The sequence below is a fragment of the Podarcis erhardii genome (genome assembly GCF_964252035.2).
Source record: "Podarcis erhardii genome assembly, chromosome: 14".
Taxonomy (NCBI): Eukaryota; Metazoa; Chordata; class Lepidosauria; order Squamata; family Lacertidae; genus Podarcis; species Podarcis erhardii.
In genome coordinates this window covers 2,598,676-2,623,638 of record NC_138503.1, presented here as the reverse complement: position 1 = coordinate 2,623,638, position 24,963 = coordinate 2,598,676, and the positions used below count along the sequence as shown (strand labels likewise).

The 24,963-nt window shown below is 46.4% G+C and overlaps 2 protein-coding genes across 5 annotated transcripts; both read left to right on the top strand.

Moving 5' to 3' along the window:
* Window positions 1–36: 36 nt before the first annotated feature.
* TM2D3 (TM2 domain containing 3) lies at window positions 37–9,635 on the top strand. The gene is made up of 6 exons (XM_081840473.1): window positions 37–150; window positions 1,909–2,004; window positions 4,143–4,300; window positions 6,175–6,349; window positions 7,482–7,557; window positions 8,813–9,635. Exons 1-6 carry the CDS (start codon window positions 60–62, stop codon window positions 8,976–8,978), a joined length of 762 nt encoding a protein of 253 aa, XP_081696599.1. The 5' UTR covers window positions 37–59; the 3' UTR covers window positions 8,979–9,635.
* Window positions 9,636–11,322: 1,687 nt separating this feature from the next.
* MAPDA (N6-Methyl-AMP deaminase) lies at window positions 11,323–22,967 on the top strand. Of its 4 annotated transcripts, none has more exons than XM_081840410.1 (10): window positions 11,323–11,417; window positions 12,173–12,303; window positions 13,103–13,163; window positions 14,330–14,417; window positions 15,488–15,569; window positions 16,195–16,291; window positions 17,411–17,491; window positions 20,948–21,086; window positions 21,673–21,773; window positions 22,665–22,967. In XM_081840410.1, the coding sequence occupies exons 1-10, from the start codon at window positions 11,364–11,366 to the stop codon at window positions 22,854–22,856; spliced, it is 1,026 nt and encodes a 341-aa protein (XP_081696536.1). In that variant the 5' UTR covers window positions 11,323–11,363; the 3' UTR covers window positions 22,857–22,967. The 4 variants fall into 4 exon arrangements, with proteins under 4 accessions (XP_081696536.1, XP_081696535.1, XP_081696537.1 ...); XM_081840409.1 differs by having other exon boundaries at window positions 16,195–16,321; XM_081840411.1 differs by lacking the exon at window positions 11,323–11,417 and adding an exon at window positions 11,657–11,799 and having other exon boundaries at window positions 16,195–16,321.
* Window positions 22,968–24,963: the final 1,996 nt, after the last annotated feature.

Sequence of the window (24,963 nt, the reverse complement as noted above, 5' to 3'; positions counted from 1 at the left end):
GCGAAGGCGGGGCCTTGGGGTTCTTCCCTTGCCGAGCGGAGTCCCCGGATGAGGCCAAGATGGCGGCGGCGGTGGCGGCGCTGCGGGCGCTGGAGAGGCTGTGCCGCGTCGCCCTCTTCCTCTCGCAGCTCTACGTCCTCTCCGGGCGGGGTGAGTGCCAGGCCGGGCCGCTTCGTAGACCCACCAGTCCACGCCGAAGAGGCGCTGGGGCTCCGGGCTGGCGGGGCCCTTGCACTCTGCCGCGAGGCTCCCCTGCCTGGCCCCGGGGAATGTTCCCGGGCTCTGCTGCACTGGCGTTTGCCCACCGCCAGCCCTGGATCGCTTCCCCGGGCCAGAAGAGCCTCTTTCAGCCTCGGGCCCGGTGCTGTGTCATTCTCTCAAAACCTTGAGAAAACAGGTCTCTGCCCCCACAGGCTTACACTGTAGAAACTGGCATTGGGATGATGGGAGTGGGGCGGAGAAACAACCAAGAAAGGAGAGCGAAATGAAGTGGGGGGGGGGGGGAGAGTAATGTTTTTATTTTGTTAATATATACCTGGGTTTTGTTACTTCAGGATATGGAGGCAGACGCAGTCTGTCTTGTGTTTAAGTATTATTACCTGGTCGCCATAGGTGACCAGGAATTGCATGCAGGGAGTGAGGGGGCTAATATACAAAGCTAGATTAAAGGGTGTGCCTCTGAATACCCGTTGCTGGGAACTGCGGTTGGGGAGAATGCTGGGCTCAGATCCAGTTTCCAGGCTTCCCATAGGCATCTGGTTCACCACTCCAAGAACAGAATGCTGGACCAGGTGGGTCTTTCTTGTGACCCGTCGGGGCTCTTCTTACGTTATTCCCCAATCTGGTTATGAGGAACTGCAAACCTATTATATTCAAGTCAGTCTTTGGGGCTTCTCACTGCTATCCTTTGCTGTGATTGGCAGTGTTGCTTTAGGACAGGGGTAGGCAACCTAAGGCCCGGGGGCTGGATGCGGCCCAGTTCCCTTCTCAATCCGACCTGCGTTTGGTCCAGGAATCAGCGTGTTTTTATATGAGTAGAATATGTGCTTTTATTTAAAATGCATCTCTGGGTTATTTGTGGGGCCGGCCTGGTGTTTTTACATGAGTAGAATGTGTGCTTTTATTTAAAATGCATCTCTGGGTTATTTGTGGGGCCTGCCTGGTGTTTTTACATGAGTAGAATGTGTGCTTTTATTTAAAATGCATCTCTGGGTTATCCGTAGGACATAGGAATTTGTTCATTATTATTTTTGCCCAAAATATAGTCCGCCGCCCCCACAAGGTATGAGGAACGCCACAAGGTCTTATCCAGTCTTGCTACTGTAGGACTTTTTTAAAGAAGTAATGTCCAGCACGGACAAACGTCTTAGTTGTTGTGCTGTGCATCATTAAGAGGCCTTGAAAGATCTGAGACACCTGTTGTCAAAGGTGCAAATACCAGGCAGTGTTTCTTCTCTCTCTTCTTCGCAATTCAGCACCTTAATTCAAAGTAGTGATGCTGTTGTGTAATTTAACTTACCGGCTCATGGGTCTGAACTACCCACACTTTTAAAATGCAAATTGAAATAAGTGTGGAAAGATCACAGTACTACTACTTCTTGGACTGGAGGTCCTGGGTTAGGGTGAGGAAGATGAGAAATACATTCTGAGGGACAGCACTATTACAGAGTAATAGTTCCCTGGGAAGAGAAAGTCACTCAGTACAGCGTTGGCAACTAGCCTCTAGAGGAGGAGTGTACTGAGCAATTCAATCCACTTTATCTTACCAGCACCACTTTCTTTTGAACACACAAGGGATTTGAACCCAAGCCTGATGCTCTGGACCACACTGTTGCTTCCAAGTCGTAACTAAACATGCTTTGAATCCTGTTAGTATTTTGTGTTTCTTTCCCCCCACCCCACCCCCAGGATCACTGAGCTTAGAACACTCTCATCCACAAGCTCAGCTGGCAAAGGTTGCAATAGTACCTACAAGCACACACATTCCAGTGTCTAAAGTATCAGGTATGTATTTTTCCCCCCATTCCATCTTGTACTTCTTAGAATGAAAATGTATGTCTTTGTAAACCTTACTCTGCACAGATCTTTAGAGGTTTGTGAGATATATTTGCCTACAGAACAGCTTATTTCTGAAGGACTCTCCATCCCACTTCCTCCATGTAAAAAAACCCCCCTAATTTCTAGAAACAAATTCTCAAATGTAAGAAATAGCTCGGAAATTAGGGCTTTACATTTGCTAATGAGAGAAGACACACCGTTCTGTTATATCTTGATCCTTAAGATCATAGTATTTTGCAACTCAGAGTCTCTCTTGTGAACACTGCCCAAAGCTGCCACCAACAATCTGTTCCATATGGGCGTGTTCCACTTGTGCATACTATATAATGTGGCCCTTAATGGGAGGGAAATGGACTGTTTGGTCCCCTGTACAGGAAACAAAAACATAAGAAGAGCCCTGCTGGATCTGATCAAGGGTTCATCTAGTCCAGCATGCTGTTTCCCGCAGTGACCAACCAGATGCCTCTGGGACGCCCACCAGGAGGGCAGGAACCACTCCTGTTGTTGTTTCCCAAAAGCACTTACTCGGAGGCATTTCTAACACTAGAAGCAAAAGCTTTTTCTGTGGATAAAGCCCATTGAGTGGCTCAAGGAAACAAAAATAATTTTCTTGAACTTAAAAATGAAGGAGGTCTTTCATTTGGAAACAAAACAATTGTACCCTGCAGATAATGAAGCTGTTGATTATCTCCTACTAAGAGCCACCAATTGAGCAAAGGAACCAGCATGAATTATTGTGAGCAGGTCTGAATAAATACTCATGCATGTGATTACAAATACTATTACCATATGGCATTGATAAATGCCAGAGTACTTTCTCTTTTCACTTTCCCTTGTGTGAGTCCATCCCTCTCCATGGATACAGCTCCTATTTGTGTAATAGCTATGGTACTTAAATACGCTTCATGTTTCAAAATGATAATCCAGTAATATTTCTCAATGCTTACCTGACTTTTTTGTTTGTTTGAGTATTAATATACTTAATTCTATATAGCCTGTGAGTCAGTCACTTGCCTTTTCATTTGAATGTGACCCATAACTTTCCCCATAGAAATGTATCTGAATTGTGAAAAATGCTGGGGTTATGCAAAAGGTCCCCAGTTCTGTGCCCATCAGAGAGCCAGTGTGGTGTAGTGGTTAAGAGCGGTAGTCTCGTAATCTGGGGAACCGGGTTTGCGTCTCCACTCCTCCACATGCAGCTGCTGGGTGACCTTGGGCCAGTCACACTTCTCTGAAGTCTCTCAGCCCCGCTCACCTCACAGAGTGTTTGTTGTGGGGGAGGAAGGGAAAGGAGAATGTTAGCCGCTTTGAGACTCAAGGGGAGTGAAAGGCGGGATATCAAATCCAAACTCTTCTTCTTCATGCAAGACTGGGAAAGACACCTGTCACTGTAGACCCTCCAGATATTGCTGGAGTACAGCTCTCAGCAACCCTGACCATTAGGCTTCCTGGTTGGAACTAATCAGGATTGGATTCCAACCATATTTAGAAGGCCACAGGGCATTCTAGTGTAGACAATACTGAGCTAGATGGTCTAAAGTTCTGGCTCAGTTTAAGACAGTCATATCTTCCTAATCCTAAAAATAACTTACATATAAAGGAGACCCATTAAATTCTTTGGGCCTTGTAGTGGATCTTACTCTTGAGTAAACATGCATAAAGGTAAAGGTACCCCTGCCCGTAGGGGCCAGTCGTGACCGACTCTGGGGTTGCGCGCCCATCTCGCTTAAGAGGCCGGGGGCCAGCACTGTCCAAAGACACTTCCGGGTCACGTGGCCAGCGTGACGAAGCTGCTCTGGTGAGCCTGCACCAGCGCAGCACACGGAAACGCTGTTTACCTTCCCGCTATAAAGCGGTACCTATTTATCTACTTGCACTTAGGGGTGCTTTCGAACTGCTAGGTGGGCAGGAGCTGGGACCGAACGATGGGACTAAAATAGGTGAAATGTAGATTTAGCAGGTTAGGAAAAAGTAGTTGCTTAGGCATTCGTGTTCAGCAACCTAGGAATTTCAGATATTTTGTTCCCTAGCTTTTTTCTAGGGAATACTGAAACTTTTGTTCTCACTGGATTTTAATTCTTCAGAAGCCACAGCGACCCCATCGTATATGACCCAATGCCCTAGTAATGGACTGTGCAGCCGACTGCCTCCAGGATGTATGGACTGTGAAACAAATTGCTCCTGTATCTATGGCAAAACTGCTGTTTTTGAATGTAAAGCCAGATCCCAGGTCCACTGTGTTGTAAGTAGAATGCTTGTTCATTTGTAATATGAACATGAATCTTGCGGAAATACTACACCTTACTTGTTTGAAGGAGAATAATTACTTTGTAAAATATGTAATTGAATAGATACCTTATTTAGGAGATGCTGGATTTAGATGAAAGGGATATTCTGTTGGGCCTAGACATTTGCTTTCTATCTGATAGGGGGAAGATTCAATTCTGTACTTTAATTACAGAGACCTCAGCTTGTGGTTAGCAGTAGGGTTTGGCTGCTATGACCCCTTATAACATTTCATATGTGCATTTATAGATTATTTTTTCCCCAAAAGACATATCCTGTTTTACAGACTCTTCCCAAAGCAATAAACAGTAAAAGCACCAGCAATCAAAACAAATACAGTTTCTGATCCAGTGCTGATAAGACTGGAATAAAAATCTCTACTTCAAAGTTTTGTTGAAAGCAGAAGAAGGTTGTTAACAAGTGCTGAAAAGATTATATAGATGGTCTCAAACAGGTCAACAGGTCAATCGCGATCTGCTGGTAGATCCCAGTGGGGTTTGGGTAGATCTCTGGCTCCCTTTCCTTAGCGTTGCTAAAACTGACTCCTGCCTTGCCCCGCCCTCTATTGTTGTTTGATCTCTGGAAGGGAAGACGGAGCTTCCTCTGTGCTGCTGTTTTCATCCATAGCGATCTTTTTGTGAGTGACTTTACTCCTTTGTCCCCTGCCTTTAACCCCAGCCCCAAAACAGGGCTTTCCTCCCTAAAAATAGCTCAACAACTTTGAGCTGAACCTCAAAAAAAGGGGGTAGTTTTTAATTCTGAAAGTAGATTGCAGCCTCTTGAGAGTTGGCCACCCCTGGTCTAAACCAATTGGGAGGTCCTTGGTGCATGACCTACGATGGTCCAGCTGCCACAGTCTAGAAATGGCCAAAGCTGTTAGAAGGCACTCCTAGCCACTAAGGTCACCTTAGTGACAGATGGATCCAGGAGACCCCCGGACAACAAGCCCACTCCTTCAGAGGAAGTACATTCTCTACCCAAAGCAGGCAATTGACCAATTACACGGACTCAATAAGTGTTCACAAATTGTGCATTGGTCTTGTCAAGATTCAGACTCGGTCTGTTGGCTGCTATCCAGCCCACCACTGCACCCAGGCACTGACCCAGGGCTTGCACAGCCTCTGCTGATTCAGATGTTACGGCGAAAGAAAGCTGGGTTTATCAGTGTACTGATGACACCTTGCTCCATATCTCCTAATGACCACTCCTAATGGCTTCATATAGATGTTAAATAGCATTGGGGACTACATAGTGCACTGTGGCACCTCACAGCTCAAGAGCCTAGGGGCTGAGAAACACTATTAAGTGCCGTCTGCTGGAACTGTCCCTGAAGAGGAGACCAGAGCAATGCCCCTGATACTCATTTCTTTCAGAGAGTATAGGCAGATGCCATGCTCCCTTGTATCAGAAGCAGGTGAGAGATCAAGCAGAAGCAGCCAGGTCCTTCCCTCAATAAGGGTCGTCCATTAGGGCACCCAAGGTAGAGTCAGTCACTAACCCAGATTGGAATGAGTCTAGACAATCAGTTTCCTCAAATAATGCATGCAGCTACACCAGCTGAGGGTGAACCTTCATGCACCTGTTGAAGTCTAATCCAGGAAAGCTTATGCTTCAGTATATTCCCACAGGACTTTTCTTTTTTGGCACATAACAGCTCATGTGTTTGACTTTGTGCTTGCTTAATTTAGTAAAAGTATCTAGAACTTAGGTCTCTCAGCTTCCAAAAAATCAAGTGTATTTGGCGATTCTGTCACACTCCAGTAAGTCCTCTCTGGTTAACCTGTGTATTATTTCTGGAAGGGTGAGTTAAGATTTCTGATTCTCATGCAGGATGAGAAAAACAATCGCCCAGAAACTTTCACAATCAACATGACTTGCCAGCTTTGCTGGCAGCTCCCTCCATCAGATTATGTCTGTTCCAATCCTACAAACTGCAAAACGGTCTCTTGTCCACGAGAACGATATAGTGCCAATTGCACGGTGCGGGATCATATTCATTGTCTGGGTAAGCAATGCCTTAGTGTGGGTGTTTGACGTGGTGGGGAGAAGAAAGGCGTCTTTCTGAACAATATTATTCACTATTTCCAGAGCATCTTGTTCGGACCAAGAAAAAGTTTGGGATCTTAGGTTATGACTAAGCTGTGTGGTATCCAGCTTATTAAATGAAGTAATATGCATTGGTCTAGGCATAGATGTTCTAACCATCCCTGCCCATGCCCACCACTTTGGAGCAAGAGGGTATTGTAATGCAAATCACCAATCCCATTTTTCCTGGTAAAGGTTTTCTCTCTCACACCCCAGGGGGTTCCTATTGGCCCACAGTTATAGTAATATGATACCATGGTGGTCATTTGGTGTTAGACAGTGTAGTAACTGTCTACCTTCCTAAAAGTTTCTGGTTATTAGATGATTGCTGGACCTTACTGCAATAAATAATCACAATCAACTTGTGCAGACACTAGGCAGAGGGAAAAGCCTCACAGCTTATCAGTTATGTGTGTTGGCATCTAATTTAGTGGTAAGTAGCTGTTGAGTGTAAGTAGCTTCCGTGCACTGCTCTGGTTTGCCAGAAGCGGCTTAGTCATGCTGGCCACATGACCCGGAAGCTGTATGCCGGCTCCCTCGGCCAATAAAGCGAGATGAGCGCCGCAACCCCAGTCAGTCACGACTGGACCTAATGGTTAGGGGTCCCTTTACCTTTACCTAGCTGTTGAAAATGATGGGTGAGCCACCTCAACATGAAAAGGATTCTGATCCAGGATCTTGTCCTTATGACCAAAATTGATCAGTTATGAAAGTACCTCTTTGACCACACTTGAAATTCAACAAAAGATACGATCTCTAAAAGGCTCCTGAGTAAGATGGTGTCCCTGAAGAATTCTATAAAATTCTAACAGATGTTTTGGGGGCAAAAATACCAGACTTGGGAGAAATGCAAAAAATAATACTAATGAATAAAAAGGGGAAAGATGCAACACTGATAACAGATCAGCCTATATCACTCTTAAATCAGGGCTGTAAAGTATTTGTCACAGTTTTTGCAATAAGATCAATTAAGATAATTTCAAAGCACACACTGCAGCACTATTCCTGTTTGTGGTCTTGGCTTTATGATTTCAATGTCTGTTTATTTTAAGGTAACCGTACTTTCCCCAAGATGCTTTATTGTAACTGGACAGGAGGCTATAAATGGTCAACTGCCTTGGCTTTAAGGTAGGAATAGGATTACCTGCTTTCGAAATAAAATACCCATATTTTTCGCTCTATAACATGCACCCAACCATAACACGCACGTAGTTTTTAGAGGAGGAAAACAAGAAAAAAAATATTCTAAACGAAACAGTGGATGTATGATTTTTGTGGTTCATGCTGTGGCCACAGACATGTGATCTGACAGTGCGTTTGGAGTAGCCCAATGCAAAAATCCTGAGGATCCATGTGGATCCGTGCTTTGTAACCACGTTTTTGCACCACTGCGGCCCCAGGCAACAGTGGGTGCGTGATTTTTTTGGTGCAAGATGTAGCCATGGACATGCTATGTGATCTGATGGTGAATTTGGGGTGACCCAGTGCAAAAATCCTGAGGATCCATGTGGATCCGTGCTTTGTAACCACGTTTTAAGTGGGGAGGGAAGGAAAAGAACTCAAGGGACAAGGAGCACGCGTGGGGTGGGTGGAGAAGGATGCTGCTAATAATGAAGAAGAGGGGTATAAGAGGAGAAGGCTCCTCTCCTCTCCCGCTTTGCTCCTTTAAATAAAGCAGGCTCTGCTTTTCTCCCTCCTCCCCACTCATCCCCGGCTTAGGGAGCTGAAAAACTTTGTTGCTATTTAGCGAGCTGAGTGAGGAGGAGAGAGGGACAGAGAGCCTGCTTGCTTTAAAGGAACCAACCGGACAGGAGCCGCTTTGCTCTCTTTCCCTCTCTCCTCCCCACTCAGCGGCTCTTCTCCCGCTTTGTTTCAAAGCGAGCCACGGAGGGAAGGAAGGGGAACCATGGATCCTCTGCTCACGACTGCAGCAGATCCCCCCGCCCTAACCCTAACCCGTAGGCATTCCCTCCATAACACGCACAGACATTTCCCCTTACTTTCTAGGAGGAAAAAAGTGAGTGTTATGGTGTACTTTCTTTTTTGGACTTGATGTTTGGTTAAGCTGGTCAAGGGAGCCTGGTTACTTTATTTTGTCTTCAGGCAGTTCTGAAGCATGCTGCCTGTCCTGAGTCTTGAAAGCAGAATGGGATACTACCAGTATTTTGTGTTAAACTGTAAAAATAAGTGCAAAGTTTTCATTTTTTAAAAAAATTATATCACTAGTAGGCTCATTTAAAGTAGATGATTTTTTAAGTCAGTGTTAATCAACTTCATTATGCTATTTGTCAGGTACAAATAATTTAAATGCTTTGCTGCTGGCATCAGTAATGGATGTCTGGATTTGGACAACTTCTCAGACATAATTGTGTTGTATTTGCAGCATCACACTTGGCGGTTTTGGAGCTGATCGTTTCTACTTGGGCCAGTGGAGAGAAGGTCTGGGCAAACTTTTCAGCTTTGGAGGCCTGGGAATCTGGACTCTCATAGATGTACTGCTCATAGGCGTTGGTTATGTGGGCCCTGCTGATGGCTCACTTTACATCTAACCATCAATGCAAGAAACGTCAGAGATGGATTGCACTTGGAAACACACAAACACGCCTAGGAGAACTTGTTCCATATTTCACATATATTTAATGTACAGCATCTGTACTTAGACTGCCTTTAACTTAAGGTGAAATAAATGAATGGATCATTGGATGATGGGTTTTTTTCTGGAGTTTGTTTCCTTTTGGCTTTTTAAATGCACTTAATTTTTTTTCTATGAAAAAAGGTGTTTTAAGTTGTGCAGTTCTGTTTCTTGGACAGATGTAAACTAATTCACTACATGTCTAGCACGTTCCCTTTTTATCATCAATTTTTATTAAATGTTTTCAACATAAAATACAATAAAAGCCAAACTAATCTAGAGGAGAGAAATAAGAAAAAAGGAAGAAAATAAAGAAGAGGAAGAAAAGGAGAGAAAGTATCTTTCTGTTACCCCCTGAGTAAATCCATTGAGCAGCAGATTTTAAATTTTTATTACATGTGTTTATCTCCTGCATTCAGTTTTTTATTTCCGAGAACGATACATGCAGTGTATGTGTTAATTTAACTTGATACTTTGGCTCCTGCAGGACTGAATGTTACATTGTTATTGCTAGATAACCTTAGAAGTTGAGTCTTCTAATATAATGACTGTAATAAAATTTTCTTTCACCACACATATTTCCTTTAATGCTTTTCCTTTTCCTAATGGGCTCACTTCCGTGTACGGCACCTTTTTTACCATTGGACCCATTGGTCTCATCTGCTCAATCCGCCATTTGTATAGTGGAGGGGCATACACCTGGACTTGAGAGCCAGCGTGGTGTAGTGGTTAAGAGCGGTAGACTCGTAATCTGGGGAACCGGGTTCGATTCCCCGCTCCTCCACCTGCAGCTGCTGGGTGACCTTGGGCCAGTCACACTTCTCTGAAGTCTCTCAGCCCCACTCACCTCACAGAGTGTTTGTTGTGGGGGAGGAAGGGAAAGGAGAATGTTAGCCGCTTTGAGACTCCTTAGGGTAGTGATAAAGCGGGATATCAAATCCAAACTCTTCTTAAGCTGTACAGTGAAGCCTTTTACAGGTGAAACTCAAAAAAATAGAATATTGTGGAAAAGTTCATTTATTTCAGTAATTCAACTTAAAAGGTGAAACTAATATGAGATAGACTCATGACATGCAAAGTGAGATATGTCAAGCCTTTATTTGTTATAATTGTGATGTTTATGGCGTACATCACAATTGTAACAAATAAAGGCTTGACATATCTCGCTTTGCATGTCATGAGTCTATCTCATATATTAGTTTCACCTTTTAAGTTGAATTACTGAAATAAATGAACTTTTCCACAATATTCTAATTTTTTGAGTTTCACCTGTATTTATAGCCCACCAGACGCCTGCCACAGCAATGCTGATCAAAGGTAGGGTGGTTGGGAGGCAAGTACTGTATAGAAAAGCAGACTTGGCTAGAGCCATTAAATTAACACAGAGACTTCTGCTGCTTTGTCCTCAGATATAAAACTTGGGAGGACCCAAAGTTAACATTATGACTCCCATACAGTGGTACCTCGGGTTACGAACTTAATTCATTCCAGAGGTCTGTACTTAACCTGAAATTGTTCTTAACCTGAAGCACCACTTTAGCCGCCGGAGCACGATTTCTGTTCTCATCCTGAAACAAAGTTCTTAACCCGAGGTACTATTTCTGGGTTAGCAGAATCTGTAACCTGAAGCTTATGTAACCTGAGGTACCACTGTATCCTGTAAGAATAAGAATCGGTGGGGCAAAAACCTTCTAAGGCTGATGGGAGAAAGGGAGGGAGGACTCCCATGTCTTTCACAATTGCACTTGCAGCTCTGTTCTCCCAGCCACTGGCGCTCCCTCAGCCTGAAAACTTGAGTGGGCCCTGCAGCCCAGTATCAAATTCGACAGGCCTTAGCTCTCCCGGAGTCTTACCTTGACCTCTCCCAGAGATTGCAGGCCTTTCCTCCTCTCAGCTGAGCACCAAAGCAGCAGCCCTGCCTGGCAACTGTCAAGCCACATGGATTCTCAGTGTTTGTGTGCAGCGGTGATGCAGCAAACCTCTGGCCGGTGGTCTTTCTGGTGTAATGATGCACGGGGGGGGGGAGGGGAGGGGGGCTGTAAAAAACCAAGAGCATCTGTGGGACTGACCCATATTTGGGTGCCATAGTCGCGCAGCAAAGCGGATATGATATGTGACCTGACAGTCACTTTGCAAAAGGCGGCAAATGCAAGCGAAGAGGGTCCTTTTGCAGAATGGTCGCTTCTAGGATCCGGCTCCTTGGCGAGCCTGCCTCGAGGGGCGCCGGGGGACTCGGCGGGCGAGGCCGGGAGGCGGCGCCGCTGCCCGGACGAGGGCGGCCTCCTCCTGGGCGGGCCCGGCCATGGCGGCGGAGCCCCCGGGAGCGCGCGGCTTCTACCGGGAGCTGCCCAAAGTGGTGAGGGCGGGGCGGGAGGGGGCGCCGGGCCCAGGCCTCCCCCCACGGCGCGGCGCGAGAGGCGGGCGGCCAGGCGGGGAGGGCGAGGCCGGAGCTCCCCGGCCCGGCTGGGGGCTTGAAGGCGGCCTGCCGAGGAAGGACGGGCGAGGCCCAAGGGTCGCCCGCCGCCTTCCAGAGCGCGCCTGCCTTGCGGGCCCAGGGTCCCGGGCGGGCGGGCGGGTCTCCCGCCTGAAAGGAGCCGTGGCCAGGCCGGGTTCCCAACCCCTTCACTGAGCCGGGTGGATCAAGAGTCCGTCTTGGTGTAAGACAGCTTCTTACACTTGCCAGCCCTCCATTTTTGAGCCACCCGAGGGAGTGACCATCACTGCATGCAGTTAATTCTGTAAGTGAATGGTTTGTTCTGTAAAAAAGAATTATTTTTGTCTTTCATGAACCTATTGCCAGTCAGTTCCAATGGATGATGAGAGAGGATTTATATATCCCATTGAGGAATTTCTTCCTGTCAAGCATCTTGAAGCTATCAACTGTTGTTGATCCAACCACTTCTACTTCTTGTGGCCCCCAGAAGGCTGTCAAGAGGAGAATGCGGCCCTAAAAAAAAGTCCCCTGCTCTTGTCTTGTGTAGGCGGCCAGAAATAAGAACTGACAGCTTAAGGTTAAGGAAGAGAGGGAACTGGCAGGCGGAAAGGGGGTGTTTTTAAAATGTTTCTAATGAAATTTGGGGAGCGTTGAGCACGTATTTGCTTCTGAATTAGGAGCTGCATGCCCACCTGAATGGCTCCATCAGTTCTGCTACCATGAAGAAATTGATGGCCCAGAAACCAGACCTTCAGGTTCCTCATGGAATGACCATGATTGACAAGGGCAAGAGAAGAAGCCTGGAAGAGTGAGTATGTCTCAAGTCTGAGCCTTAAGGGCCCGTGCTGGAATTTATTAGGTGAGGCATCTGCCTGGCTGCCTCCTCCCACAACATATCCCCATCCCACCCTCTGCACCTGTTGGTCAGATGGATGTGTGTTGCTCTTTAGATGCAAGGAGAAATCCCTCTACTGCAACTTCGGCCTTGTGCATGGTTGAATGTGTTAGCATCAGCAGCTGACCTTCAGATGAAGCACAGACCTGATTCAGGCTGCATCCTCACCCCCTAATTCCCAACCAAACTCTTTGTTTGGCACTCCTGTTCCTCCTGCGCTGCATAATTAACTCCTCCATATGCTCTTAATTGGCAGCGTCAGGCTGTAGCAGAGAAGGGATGAGGACCTCTGCATCAGCATCCAAGGGACCAGCTCTTTTGATGCCTCTCTTCCTTGAATGCTTTCATTCCAGCTGGTCTTTAGAACAACTTGTAAGAGCTTGAACTTTAGGTTTGTTTCTTTCCTCCTCCCTCCCTATCCATTTTCCTTTTGTGCTGAGTCTTTTTAGGTTATAATGCTGAGGACAAGTTGTCTTCCTTTTTATATTTTATATTTATTTATATCATTTATATATTTAATATTCCTTTTATGTGTACATTTAATTCAGAGGTGCATGCGTGTGGGAAGGGATGCATGATAAATGCAGAAATCTATTTGAAACAAAGGTGATCTCTGGAAACAAGTTCAAAAAGCTGATCTTGGGGGAGTGTGCCACTTTGCCCTTTGTTTTGATGAATGCCTATTCATTGCAATTCTCTTTTCTTTCTTTAGGTGTTTTCAGATGTTCCAGATCATCCATCAGATTACCAATAGGACTGAAGACATATTAATGGTAAGCTAACTCAAACTTAATTTTAATGTGTGTTCTCATCGCATGGAGCTTCCTGCAGCCAATGGGAAGCCGGCCAGCATCGCAGAAGGTGGTCCCTGCTCTGCTCCGTGCTGGTTTAGCGTGGCGCACAGGAGCCAACTGAGCGGGTGGGGGGGGGGAATCCATGGGCCGCTTGTGGCCTATGGGCCTTAGGTTGCCAACCCCTGGTGTGGTGCTTCGAGTGTTGGACCAGGGTTCAAATCTCTACTCAGCCATGAAGCCTGGTGTGTGACCTTTGGCCAGTTGCTGCCTCTCAGCCTTGCGTAGCACAGGGATGTTGGGGGGATGAAATGGGGTGGGAAGAACTAGCCCAACCACTGTGAGCTCTTTGGAGGAAAGAAGGTGGAATAGAAATGCAGAAAGTAAATACAAAGAATAGAATAGAATAGAATTAGTCTTTTGCTGATGATGAAAAGGAGTCAATCACTGGCCAAGCATGGGGTTGTTTTTTGTTTTTTATTCTTGGTGTATTACTTACATATATCTCTGCTTTTCTTCCACCCTTCCCTTTAAGGAGCTCGGAGTGGGGCACGCAGCCATCTCTTGCCCTTCCCAGCTCCCTTCCCTTGCCCTTCCCAAGACGTTATCCTTGGAGCAGAGCAGGTTTAGACTCAGTGATCATCACTGGCCAAAGATCACCCAGTGAGCTTACTGGCTGAACAGGATTTGAGGCTGGCTTGTGTGTGCTGTTTTGAGACTGATGGACAGCTGATCATTGCAAAGAACTGAAGAAACAGAAAAATATTAGCATGTAAGGTGTGGTTAAATAAGGTTTGGCAGCTGGAGCAATTATTAAAAATTGGTGAAGTGGTAGGTAGCTGAATTCCAATCAATAAAAAGAATTCTTAATGGATGGAGTCTTTTTAGAGGCGCGGAGATGAATACAAACTCATGTCTTACTATTTCACAATTCACATTACAGTATTTTTGAAGTGTTAGGGTTGTAAATGAATTGTATATGAAGCATAACTTTTATATCCTAGATTTTGCATATATTTATATTTCATGATGATATAAGAATTATTTCTGAAAAATAGAACCAGGTATGTGAGTGAATTTGAGATTTGAAATGATGGCAGTGTGCTTTGTGAATATCCTTTACGTTCAAAATACCGCTATAATTTCAGGTAATGAAAGATGTTGTCCAGGAATTTGCTGCTGATGGAGTCAAGTACCTAGAGCTAAGGAGCACGCCCAGAGATGAGCCGGCCACGGGTGACAATTTCCCTTTCAATTTATAATTGCCTGCTCTTTGCCACTAAGCACCCCCGCCCCCAAGTTCTCCTCCAAGAAGAAATGCTCTCCCCTCGCCAGGATTTGGGGAGAGTGGAACATCCAAATACCTCACAACAGCCACTCCCTTCCAAGATGGGGCATTGCTTTCCACATGCATTCAGTGAAACAATTTATTTTTCACTTTATGGAAAACATACTCAAGGTTGCTTGCATTTTAAAAAAAACACTCAGCAAAACTACAAATAAAATAAATTATTATAGAACATCCATTGAAAAAGGCAGCTGTGTGAGGGAGAAGTGCTCCCCCCCTTCTTGAGCAAGGCATGTTCTCCCCCCCCCCCCACCAGCTGAGGTCAGGGGGGAGCACTTCTTGCTCCAGCTCACTTCAAGCTCCAGGTTCTTGCCTTGAAGCCCCTCCCTTACCCGCTCGACAGCTGACATCATAAGGCGGGGGGGAGCCCTTGGGGGCCAAAGGGGAAGCCAGGGCTGGTGGAGGTTCCCCACCTAGATTCCTCCTCTAGGGTGAAAAGCAGTCCACAACTATTGGGAATAGATTTTATTTATTTATTTCATTTCATTTCCCTTTATAATTGGGATAGACCAGCTTTCTACATTGCTATACACAAGGCAGCTTACAAGCTGAAGAAACGAGACTATACGAGAGCACACATCTTAATAACTAAATGGCATGGAGAAGTTTTTGGTGCAGTGGGCCGGACTGGACTGGGCTGGGTATGAATAGCTTCATCTCGTGCCCTTTCCTGGAACCTCCTGGCTTTCAGGGTGGAGCTAAAGCCCCGCCATTTTTTTACCCCAGTGGCTTTCTGCAGTAGTGCAACCCTGGCTTGGCAAATGTCTGCACTTGAGTACTGTGAAACAAAAGCCGGGGGGGTGGGGGCGGTCAGTTGTGACCTGACCTTTAGTGATATATGGATTGGGGTATGACTGAGGTCAAGGCATACCAGGAAACAAAACCCTAGGGTTTTGTGTGTGTGTCAAAAACACTTTATACCTTCTGTTTGAAAGGAATGCAGATATTCTCTTCATAGGTATGACCAAAAGGACCTATGTGGAAGCTGTACTTGAGGGTGTAAGACAATGCAAGGAAGATGGCTTGGATATAGATGTTAGGTAAGTGTGCAAGCGATACATGGGTGGCGCTGTGGTCTAAACCACAGAGCCTTGGGCTTGCCGATTGGAAGGTCAGCAGTTCGAATCCCCGTGACAGGGTGAGCTCCCATTGCTTGGTCCCTGCTCCTGCCCACCTAGCAGTTCAAAAGCACGTCAAGTGCAAGTAGATAAATAGCGACCGCTCCAGCGTTTCCGTGCGCTGCTCTGGTTCGCCAGAAGCGGCTTAGTCATTCTGGTGAGATGACCCGGAAGCTGTCTGCGGACAAACGCCGTCTCCCTCAGCCTATAGAACGAGATGAGTGCGCATCCTCAGAGTCGTCCGCAACTGGACCTAACGGTCAGGGGTACCTTTACCTTTACTTAAGTTTGTTAGCCAGACTCCTTTTGTTTTAAATGCCACTGATTCTAGTGCTGAATCTCCAGCAAAGGATTCCCCGAGCGTATCTGGTGTTTGCCCTGTCTCCCTGGCCTTTTCTGCGAGAGGAGCTAATTGCATTCACTTGAGCAGGAAAAGAAGTTGGCTGCCGCTGTACAGTTTTCAACCTGGACCAGTCCCTACATCACAGTCCTCATTTGTGAGCTAATGGTTGTTACTTCTGCAATAATATGGCTATCTATATTCTAGGTTTCTGTTATCTGTGGATAGAAGAGGAGGACAAACAGCTGCCAAGGAAACAGTCAAACTGGCCGAAGATTTCCTGCTTTCCACAGATGGAGTGGTGGTAGGCTTGGACCTCAGTGGAAACCCCTCAGTAAGCTTCCTTTAAAAAGAAGAAAGAAACACCTCTGCCATCACCCAAACTATCATATGTTTCTATCATGATTCAAGCCAGCCTTCGTCAACCTGCTTTAAACCATTAGTGTTGTGACCTGCCTTGGGACCTTCGGGTGAATGGCGGGAAATAAACAAATAAGTGGATGCTTGGGACTGTGCTGGCTCAAGCTGAGCAGAGTAGTAATGCAAAACAGCTGGAGGGCACCCGGTTGGTGGAGGCTGTGTTAAGGCTTCTGTTCACCTGTATCTTAAGAACCTAAGAAGAGCCTGCAGGATCAGGCCAATGGCCCAATTAGGCCAGCATCCTGTTCTCACAGTGGCCAACCAGGTGCCTGTGCCAAACCTGCAAGCAGGATTTGAGCACAAGACTCGCCTCCAGGAACTGTCATTCAGAAGCATTGCTGTCTCTTGGCTCTGGAGGCAGAGCAGAGCCCTCATGGCCAGGAGCCCTCCAGAGCCCCCTCCTCCTCCATGAATTGGTCCAACACCTTTTTTAAAGCCACCCAAGTTCCATAGTTTAGGGACACGGGTGACGCTGTGGGTTAAACCACAGAGCCTAGGACTTGCTGATTGGAAGGTCAGCGGTTCAAATCTCTGCAACGGGGTGAGCTCCTGTTGCTCGGTCCCTGCTTCTGCCAACCTAGCAGTTCAAAAGCATGTCAAGTGCAAGTAGATAAATAGGTACTGCTCCGGCGGGAAGGTAAACGGCGTTTCTGTGCGCTGCTCTGGTTCGCCAGAAGCGGCTTAGTCATGCTGGCCACATGACACAGAAGCTGTACGCCGGCTCCCTCAGCCAATAAAGCAAGATGAGCGCTGCAACCCCAGAGTCAACCGCGACTGGACCTAGTGGTCAGGGGCCCCTTTGCCTTTAATTTCCATAGTTCAACTCTGTGCTGCTTGAAGAAGTGCTTTGTCCTGAATCCTCCCAAAATTCGGTTTCTCTGGCTGCCCACGAGTTCCAGCCTTACGAAGGGGCGGGAGGGGACTTTTCTCTCTCCACATTCTCCACGACTTGCATAATTATGTAAACTTCTTTCCTAAGCTATATTTTTGCTTTACCTTCAAGGCAGGACATGGCAAGGACTTTCTGGAGCCTCTCTTAGAAGCGAAAAAAGCCGGGCTGAAGCTGGCGTTGCATCTTTCAGAGGTAACATTCTGCTGCCGGGACTTGCTCACTGAGCAGCTTCTCAGGCTAAATGTGGCACCAGGATTTATTTATTTTAAGTGATGTGTGTAGGGTTCCCTGCGTCACCTGGAAGGCAGGTTGTCTTTGCCATCAGCGCAGCACTGGCAGGCCACCATGGTGCAAAGCTGCAGTGTGACAGTCCCGCCTGTGTAGGGACCACTTGTTCAGTTTGCACTGGCCACATGGGAACTGTGCATGGGCAATAAATAAATTAGTAGTACCTGTAAGTGGCTTACTACAAGGCTTACAATCTAAAAAACACAACACGCAAGGGGAAAGGGACAGGGAGGGAAGAGGAAAATCAATGCGGAGGCACCAGTTTCTAAATAGCAGTTCCTGTATTGGCCAGCCGGCCTGGTTCAGGGAACGAGGCCCCTGATGCAGTTAGCCCTGCTTCCAGTCTCTCCCACTGGGACAGTCTGAGGCAGGGGTCAGCAAACTTTTTTTTTTTAAACATAATTTTTATTAACAGGCCAATCCAATCACATTATTTCCAAATCATATTACTTCCAAATTATACAGCCAGATTTTTAAATTTTGTTGGGGGTACCCTTACATCAAGCTCCGAACGAGAATCAAAACATCACTTCTGTTACTGCTTTTATCAAACGATTCTATCCAGCTCTGTCCAGATAGTCTCTTTATTACTTCTTCATCTTCTTGTTGTTATCATGTATTCCTTTCTTTGCAATCTCTGATAATCTTCGCAAGCAGGTTAAGAACAAACAACATCTGTGTGGATTTTGCACACTCCAAAGGTCATATCTCATAAGGACAGCCGCCATTACTCCCCTTCTTCAAAAATTTATCCTCGGTCCGTCCTATTAATTTTCCCAAGCTGGCCACATATATCGCAAAGGGGCTCTGTCAGGTTATCACATTCAATCCATCATTTACATTCCAATGACCCTGGTCCTCCTCCCCTCGTCTTTCTTCGACAAGCCTGTCTTAGCAAGACAACTGCGTCATAGAATTTTCCTTCCGCACTCCATATTTACCAGTCCTCTCTTCAATCAATAATTCACTCCACACAGCTCTTAAATTCTTGCTTGTGATTAGTAAAAGGCGACGATTCGTCTCTCTTGGGGTGAAGGTTTATAAATATTCACATGTCAGCAAACTTTTTCAGCAGGGGGCCGGTCCACTGTCCCTCAGACCTTGAGGGGGTGGACTATATTGGGGGGGGGGGTGAACAAATTCCTATGCCACACAAATAACCCAGAGATGCATTTTAAATAAAAGCACACATTCTATTCATGTAAAAACATGCTGATTCCCAGACGGTCCACATGCCGGATTTAGAAGGCGATTGGGCCGGATCTGGTCCCCAGGCCTTAGTTTGCCTACCCATGGTCTGAGGATGTGGCTGCCCCCAGGTAACAGTGGAGGGGAGAGGAGGAGGCAATGGAGGGATCCTTGATCTTTTCCCAAACCTTTATATTTCCTCCTTCAAGCTGGCAGCTTGAAACGGCAAGCTGGAGTACCTGTCTGTGGGTATATCATCTACTTCTTGTTTGAATAAATTTTATTAGAATTTAAAAAGAGAGATACAAAGTTTATTATCACATATCTTTTTTATCCAGACTAAAACATTACTTTAGATAAAAACACAGATACAAAAGAAAGGAAGAGAGAGAGAACAAAAAAATTAAAGTTAAGAAACTAAGGAACTTACAATTCTTCATCTGTCAGCAAACTATATAAACATTATTCAACTAATCCACTCCAATATAATCCCCAGCATGACTACTTTCTATAAACCAACATTATCTTCAGCCTTCAAACCAAAATGCCATTATTTCATGCAAAAGGTCTATGAGAGCTTTCCAATCTTTAATAACTTAACAGTGACTTTTCTCTGATTAAGCATGTCAATTTTGCCCTCTCAGCTAAGTCTAATAATTTTAATAACCATTCCTCCATTGTTGGTAATGATTAATATTTCAATCTTCGTGTATATAAGTTTCACTGTCCTAATCATATATTGGAACAACGTTTCATTGTCTTTTTTTTCCTTTTTCTTTTTTGTATATCCATAAGTCCCAGCAGGAAGAGTTCTGGGTTCAATTGAAAGTTAGCCTTCAAAATTCTCCATATCATTGTTTATGTGTATCTAAAGTTATTGGCTTTTTCACTTGTCCACCAAGCATGATAGACTGTCCCTTCATGTTCTTTACATTTCCAACAAGTATTGGGGATATTTTATACATTCTAAATAGTTTCTCAGGTGTTAAATATCAATGGTACATCGTTTTATTAAAGTTTCCTTTTAGAACACAGTGTATATTTTAACCCTTTAGTCCACACATTTTCCCACTGTTCCATTTGTATGTTATACCCACAATTTCTCACCCATTTGATCATGCCTACTTTAATTTGTTCTTCTTGCATTTGAAATTTCGACAATAATTTATACATTTTCGCAATCATGTTCATCAGCTGTACACAACTGATTTCAGAATTTGTCTTTTTTTGTTGTTGTTCTATACCTCCAGTTAGGCATTCCTCCCCTCCCTTTTTCAAGCTGCAGTTTTTGTCCCTACTCCCCCCCCCCCCTTTATCATTTCCCTGCTCATATTTCTGTGTTCAAAGGGAGATGGTGAGGGACAAATGGAACTTAGCAGAATAGGCTAACCAAGAGGGATGGTGTACCTTCAACTGAGAGGTGATGGATCCTAATTGATTTTGGAGAGGGACAAACAATTATTTGCATTCAGTGTGCGATTGCATTTAATATGTCTAGGCTTTTTTAATTGTGATGGATGCAATATTGATCAGGATTGGGATCAGAGCACGTAGCTTTCCCTGCCTCCCCTATAAATAGCTGTGAATAATGCAGTGAAATAGAGGAATACATGTAGAGCTTCACAAACTGAGCTTTGCTGGAAAGGACCTCATCCCTCTGGAAAATAAGGGATATCCATCTTTATGGTGTTTTGATTTTTACAGACTTGTAAGAATTTCTCTTTTGCCAAAACTCTGGAATGTATTGACTGATGTCTCTGTACCCATCTCTGCTTCAACATTTCACACATGTTTTCTGTGATGATTTTGTTGTACACTTGATTTTGTGTTTTAATAAAACAAAAATTTATATACTACATACTGTTTCCAAAAAAACCTGCAATAGATCTTATGGGGCTCTTGTTTTGGTTGGTTGGTCTGGTTATTTCAGCTCATAGAACTTGAAAAGGTGTGCAGTGGGTGACCAAATGCATTGAGGGGATGAAGGTGAGCGCGGGGGCATCACAGCAGAGACCCATCAGATTATGCACAGTGGGCAGAAGGGCAACCCGGTGGGGGTTTTCTTCCTTCCTCATGATACTGGAACCCAAAGAGGGTTCTCCAGCAAAGCTGAATGGTGGGTTCAGGACGGTCAAAAGACAGTGCATAGTTAATCTGTGTGTCTTCTCTCAGATCCCAAACCAGGAAGAGGAGACCAGGCTTCTTCTGGGCCTGCCACCTGACAGAATTGGACACGGTACATTTCTTCATTCTTCATCATTGGCCTCAGGGGATCTTGTGCAGCTGGTTCGGCAAAATCGCACACCCCTCGGTAAGGAAAGATGGAGGGTCCCTGGGATTCACTTTCCTTTGCCATTTCACCCTTGGTTGGCAGAGCTCAACTGAGGTTACCAAGACAACTGTGGCTGCGGCAGCATTTTTTCAGGCCCGGTGGAGGCCAGTCCCTGGTGAGAGGAGGGGAGGAAGGTGGCTGGTGCTGAGCACCGTTGGTCCTCTTCTTCCTTCTTCACAACGTCCACATCAAACGTTCTGTTTCTAGCTTCACAAGGGGATTTGGGGGCACTTCCACTGGGAAAAGCCTTTCTTTAATGCAGGGCCAGTTTCCATGTGGAAGCCCCCTCAAGCCAGTGCTTCCTCCCAGGAGGTCTGAGGTGGGCTGTGCCACATGCCACTGCTGACACCATCTCACGTTGAGTCCGCAGACACAACCAGAGCAACGCCAAGGCCTTCACACTAGGGTCTGCGTCTTTGTCTTCCCTGCTATACTTCCGCTGGAATGAGGCTTTGCTCGTGCGAGGTGACCACGTCCGCTTTAGGGCAAGTGCTTTGGCTGGCCTTCCCATGTTTGCTCTCCCCGTTTGACCCCTTCTGAACCAGACTTCTCTCGTCTTCCTCAGAACTCTGCCTGACGTCAAACCTCAAAAGCCAGACGGTGCCTTCTAGCGACCAACACCACTTCGGATTCTGGTACAACCTGGGTCATCCCATCGTGCTTTGCGTAAGGCACTCTGCGTTATCCAGACACACAAAGATGTCAGGGTGGAGAACCTCTTCAAAAGCAATAGGGCAGGCATGTCCAAAGTCTGTTTTGGGGGCCTAATCTGCCTGCCGGTCGGTTTAATCTGGCCCCTGTGGCAGTTTATTTCCTGGGGTAAAAAAACCTCAACAACTAAAAAAAGCTCAAGGCCCTTCACTTCATCCAATCTGGCCCTCTTTGAAAAAAAGTTTGGACACCACTGCATAGGGAGGAGCACCCCCCCCCATTGACATGTTGTAATAGCCTTGCCAGATCAGGAGGAGCCATCTGTTGCAGCATTCTGATTTCCCACAATAGCCAATCAAATGATATTTATTTATTACACTGATAGCCCACTTTTCCTCTCCAATAAGCTCAAGGTGGCGTCCTCATTTTTACTCCGCACAACAACCCTGTGAGTTAGGCTAGGCTGAAAGGCCCAAGGTCACCCAGTGCGCTTCATGGCCGAGCGGGGATTCGAACCCTGGTCTCCCAGGTCCTAGCCCAAGACTCCAACCTTTACACCATGCTACCTCCAGGAAGTCCATGAACAGCCTTCCCTCTACTTTGTATCTAGCAAGCAGCATTCCCAGGTCTGCTGCCCCTGGGCATGGAAGTTCTGCTTCCCCTCGTGGTGGATGGCTGCTGGTTGAGCCATCTCAACATGGCCTTTCTGGCACCTCCCACACCCCACGCCCTTCCAGCCTCACAAGCGACAGCCCTCAGCAGGGACATCAGGAACAGAAAGTTTATATAAAAATTATTTTTGGAAGGCAGTCTACATTGTTGGATAGGAAAATATTCTGTGATGCAGTCCTTTAAGTGCCCAAAGCCTATAAAATTAACCCTTTTACCATTTTCTTTTACTGCCAGACGGACGACAAGGGGGTTTTTGCGACTGACCTGAGCCAGGAGTACCAGCTGCTTGCGGACACATTCCAACTGTCCAAAGCACAGATCTGGGAAATCTCCTACAATGCCATCAACTGCATTTTTGCTTCCAGTCATACAAAGACGAAACTGAAGGAGCAGTGGCATCAACTGGAAGCATCTGTGCTTGAATAGCCATATCAGACCACCACCAACAACTATGGCACTCACGCTGCATGCGCAGAGTGTTTTCTTTTTTTTAAAAAAAACACGTATTTTTTATTAAAGATTTCTTGATTTACAAAAGTATGTGCAACATCTCTTTTTCCAAGTTACATTTTCTACAGATCAGTTTCATTTGTTGAGACATTAGTGTTATATTAGGAAGACAAGGGGGAAAGAGGTGGGGGGAACGGTAAGTGGGGTGGGGTCAGGTGGCAATGTTTCTATTTTACTTAATATATGTGCGGGGTTTTGTGTCAGCGTCGCTTGTGCAGGTAATAATAATAATAATAATGATAATAATTTATTATTTATACCCCGCCCATCTGGCTGGGTTTCCCCAGCCACTCTGGGCAGCTTCCAACAGAACACTAAAATACAATAACCTATTAAACATTAAAAGCTTCCCTAAACAGGGCTGCCTTCAGATGTCTTCTAACAGTTTGGTAGTTATTTTTCTCTTTGACATCTGGTGGGAGGGCGTTCCACAGGGCGGGTGCCACTACCAAAAAGGCCCTCTGCCTGGTTCCCTGTAACTTTGCTTCTCGCAGTGAGGGAACCGCCAGAAGGCCCTTGGCGCTGGACCTCAGCGTCCAGGCAGAACGATGGGGGTGGAGACACTCCTTCAGGTATATTGGACCGAGGCCGTTTAGGGCTTTAAAGGTCAACATCAACACTTTGAATTGTGCTTGGAAATGTACTGGGATCCAGTGTAGGTCTTTCAAGATGGCCACTCCCAGTCACCAGTCTAGCTGCCGCATTCTGGATTAGTTGTAGTTTCTGGGTCACCTTCAAAGGTAGCCCCACGTAGAGTGCATTGCAGTAGTCCAAGCGAGAGATAACCAGAGCATGCACCACTCTGGCGAGACAGTCTGCAGGCAGATAGGGTCTCAGCCTACGTACCAGATGGAGCTGATAGACAGCTGCCCTGGATACAGATTTGACCTGCGCCTCCATGGACAGCTGTGAGTCCAAAATGACTCCCAGTCTGCGCACCTGGTCCTTCAGGGGCCCAGTTACCCCATTCAGGACCAGGGAGTCCTCCACACCCAGCCGCCTCCTGTCCCCCCAAAACAGTACTTCTTTCTTGTCAGGATTCAAACTGTTAGCCGCCATCCATCCTCCAACCACCTCCAGACACTCACACAGGACCTTCACCACCTTCACTGGTTCTGATTTGAAAGATAGGTAGAGCTGGGTATCATCTGCATACTGATGAACATCCAGCCCAAACCCCCTGATGATCTCTCCCAGCGGCTGCATGTAGATGTTGAAAAGCACGGGGGAGAGGACAGAACCCTGAGGCACCCCACAAGTGAGAGCCCAGGGGTCTGAACACTCACTCATCCCCCACCACCACTTTCTGAACACAGCTCAGGAGGAAGGAGCGGAACCACTGTATGACAGTGCCCCCAGCTCCCAGCCCCTCTAGACGGTCCAGAAGGATGTTATGGTCGATGCTGTCAAAAGCTGCTGAGAGATCCAGCAGAACTAGGAAACAGCTCTCACCTTTGTCTCTAGCCCGCCGGAGATCATCAACCAGTGCGACCAAGGCAGTTTCAGTCCCATGATGAGGCCTGAATCCCGACTGGAAGGGATCCAAATGGTCCGCTTCTTCCAGGCGTGCCTGGAGTTGTTCAGCAACCACTCGCTCAATCACCTTGCCCAAGAATGGAAGATTTGAGACTGGGCCATAGTTGGCCATTGTGATGGCCTGGGATTCCGATTCAGAGGATGAACCAGAGGAATCCCAGCCTGCACAGGAGTCCCCGCCTCCAGGGCCGGCTGAACTGGGGCAAGGCCTAGATGCTGAAGAGCCTGCACCTGTGGCAGAGCACCAGGAGCTGGCCCCAGGTGAAACCCTTCAGGCCCCAGAGGGGCTTGAGGACTCAGTGGCTACAGGTGAGCCTCCTCCAGGGCCCAGTAACCCTTCGGCCTCTCCTGATCTGCAGAGGCTTAGGGCAGAGAGGCGAAGGGAACTGGTTGCTCCCAGGAGGAGTGCTCGCCTTAAGGCCAGAGGAGGCGGGGCTCCTGGGGGCCGGGACCGCCCCTGGCCTTAGAAGAGGATAAAAGCCCAGTC

Excerpts from the sequence above, each read along its gene's own strand:
- TM2D3 (XM_081840473.1), top strand. The coding sequence starts at position 60 with ATGGCGGCGGCGGTGGCGGCGCTGCGGGCGCTGGAGAGGCTGTGCCGC. Across the intron at positions 2,005-4,142 it reads TCCAGTGTCTAAAGTATCAG|AAGCCACAGCGACCCCATCG; the intron begins GTATGTATTTTT and ends TTAATTCTTCAG. Across the intron at positions 6,350-7,481 it reads GGATCATATTCATTGTCTGG|GTAACCGTACTTTCCCCAAG; the intron begins GTAAGCAATGCC and ends GTTTATTTTAAG.
- MAPDA (XM_081840409.1), top strand. The coding sequence starts at position 11,364 with ATGGCGGCGGAGCCCCCGGGAGCGCGCGGCTTCTACCGGGAGCTGCCC. Across the intron at positions 11,418-12,172 it reads ACCGGGAGCTGCCCAAAGTG|GAGCTGCATGCCCACCTGAA; the intron begins GTGAGGGCGGGG and ends CTTCTGAATTAG. Across the intron at positions 21,774-22,664 it reads GTCATCCCATCGTGCTTTGC|ACGGACGACAAGGGGGTTTT; the intron begins GTAAGGCACTCT and ends TTTTACTGCCAG.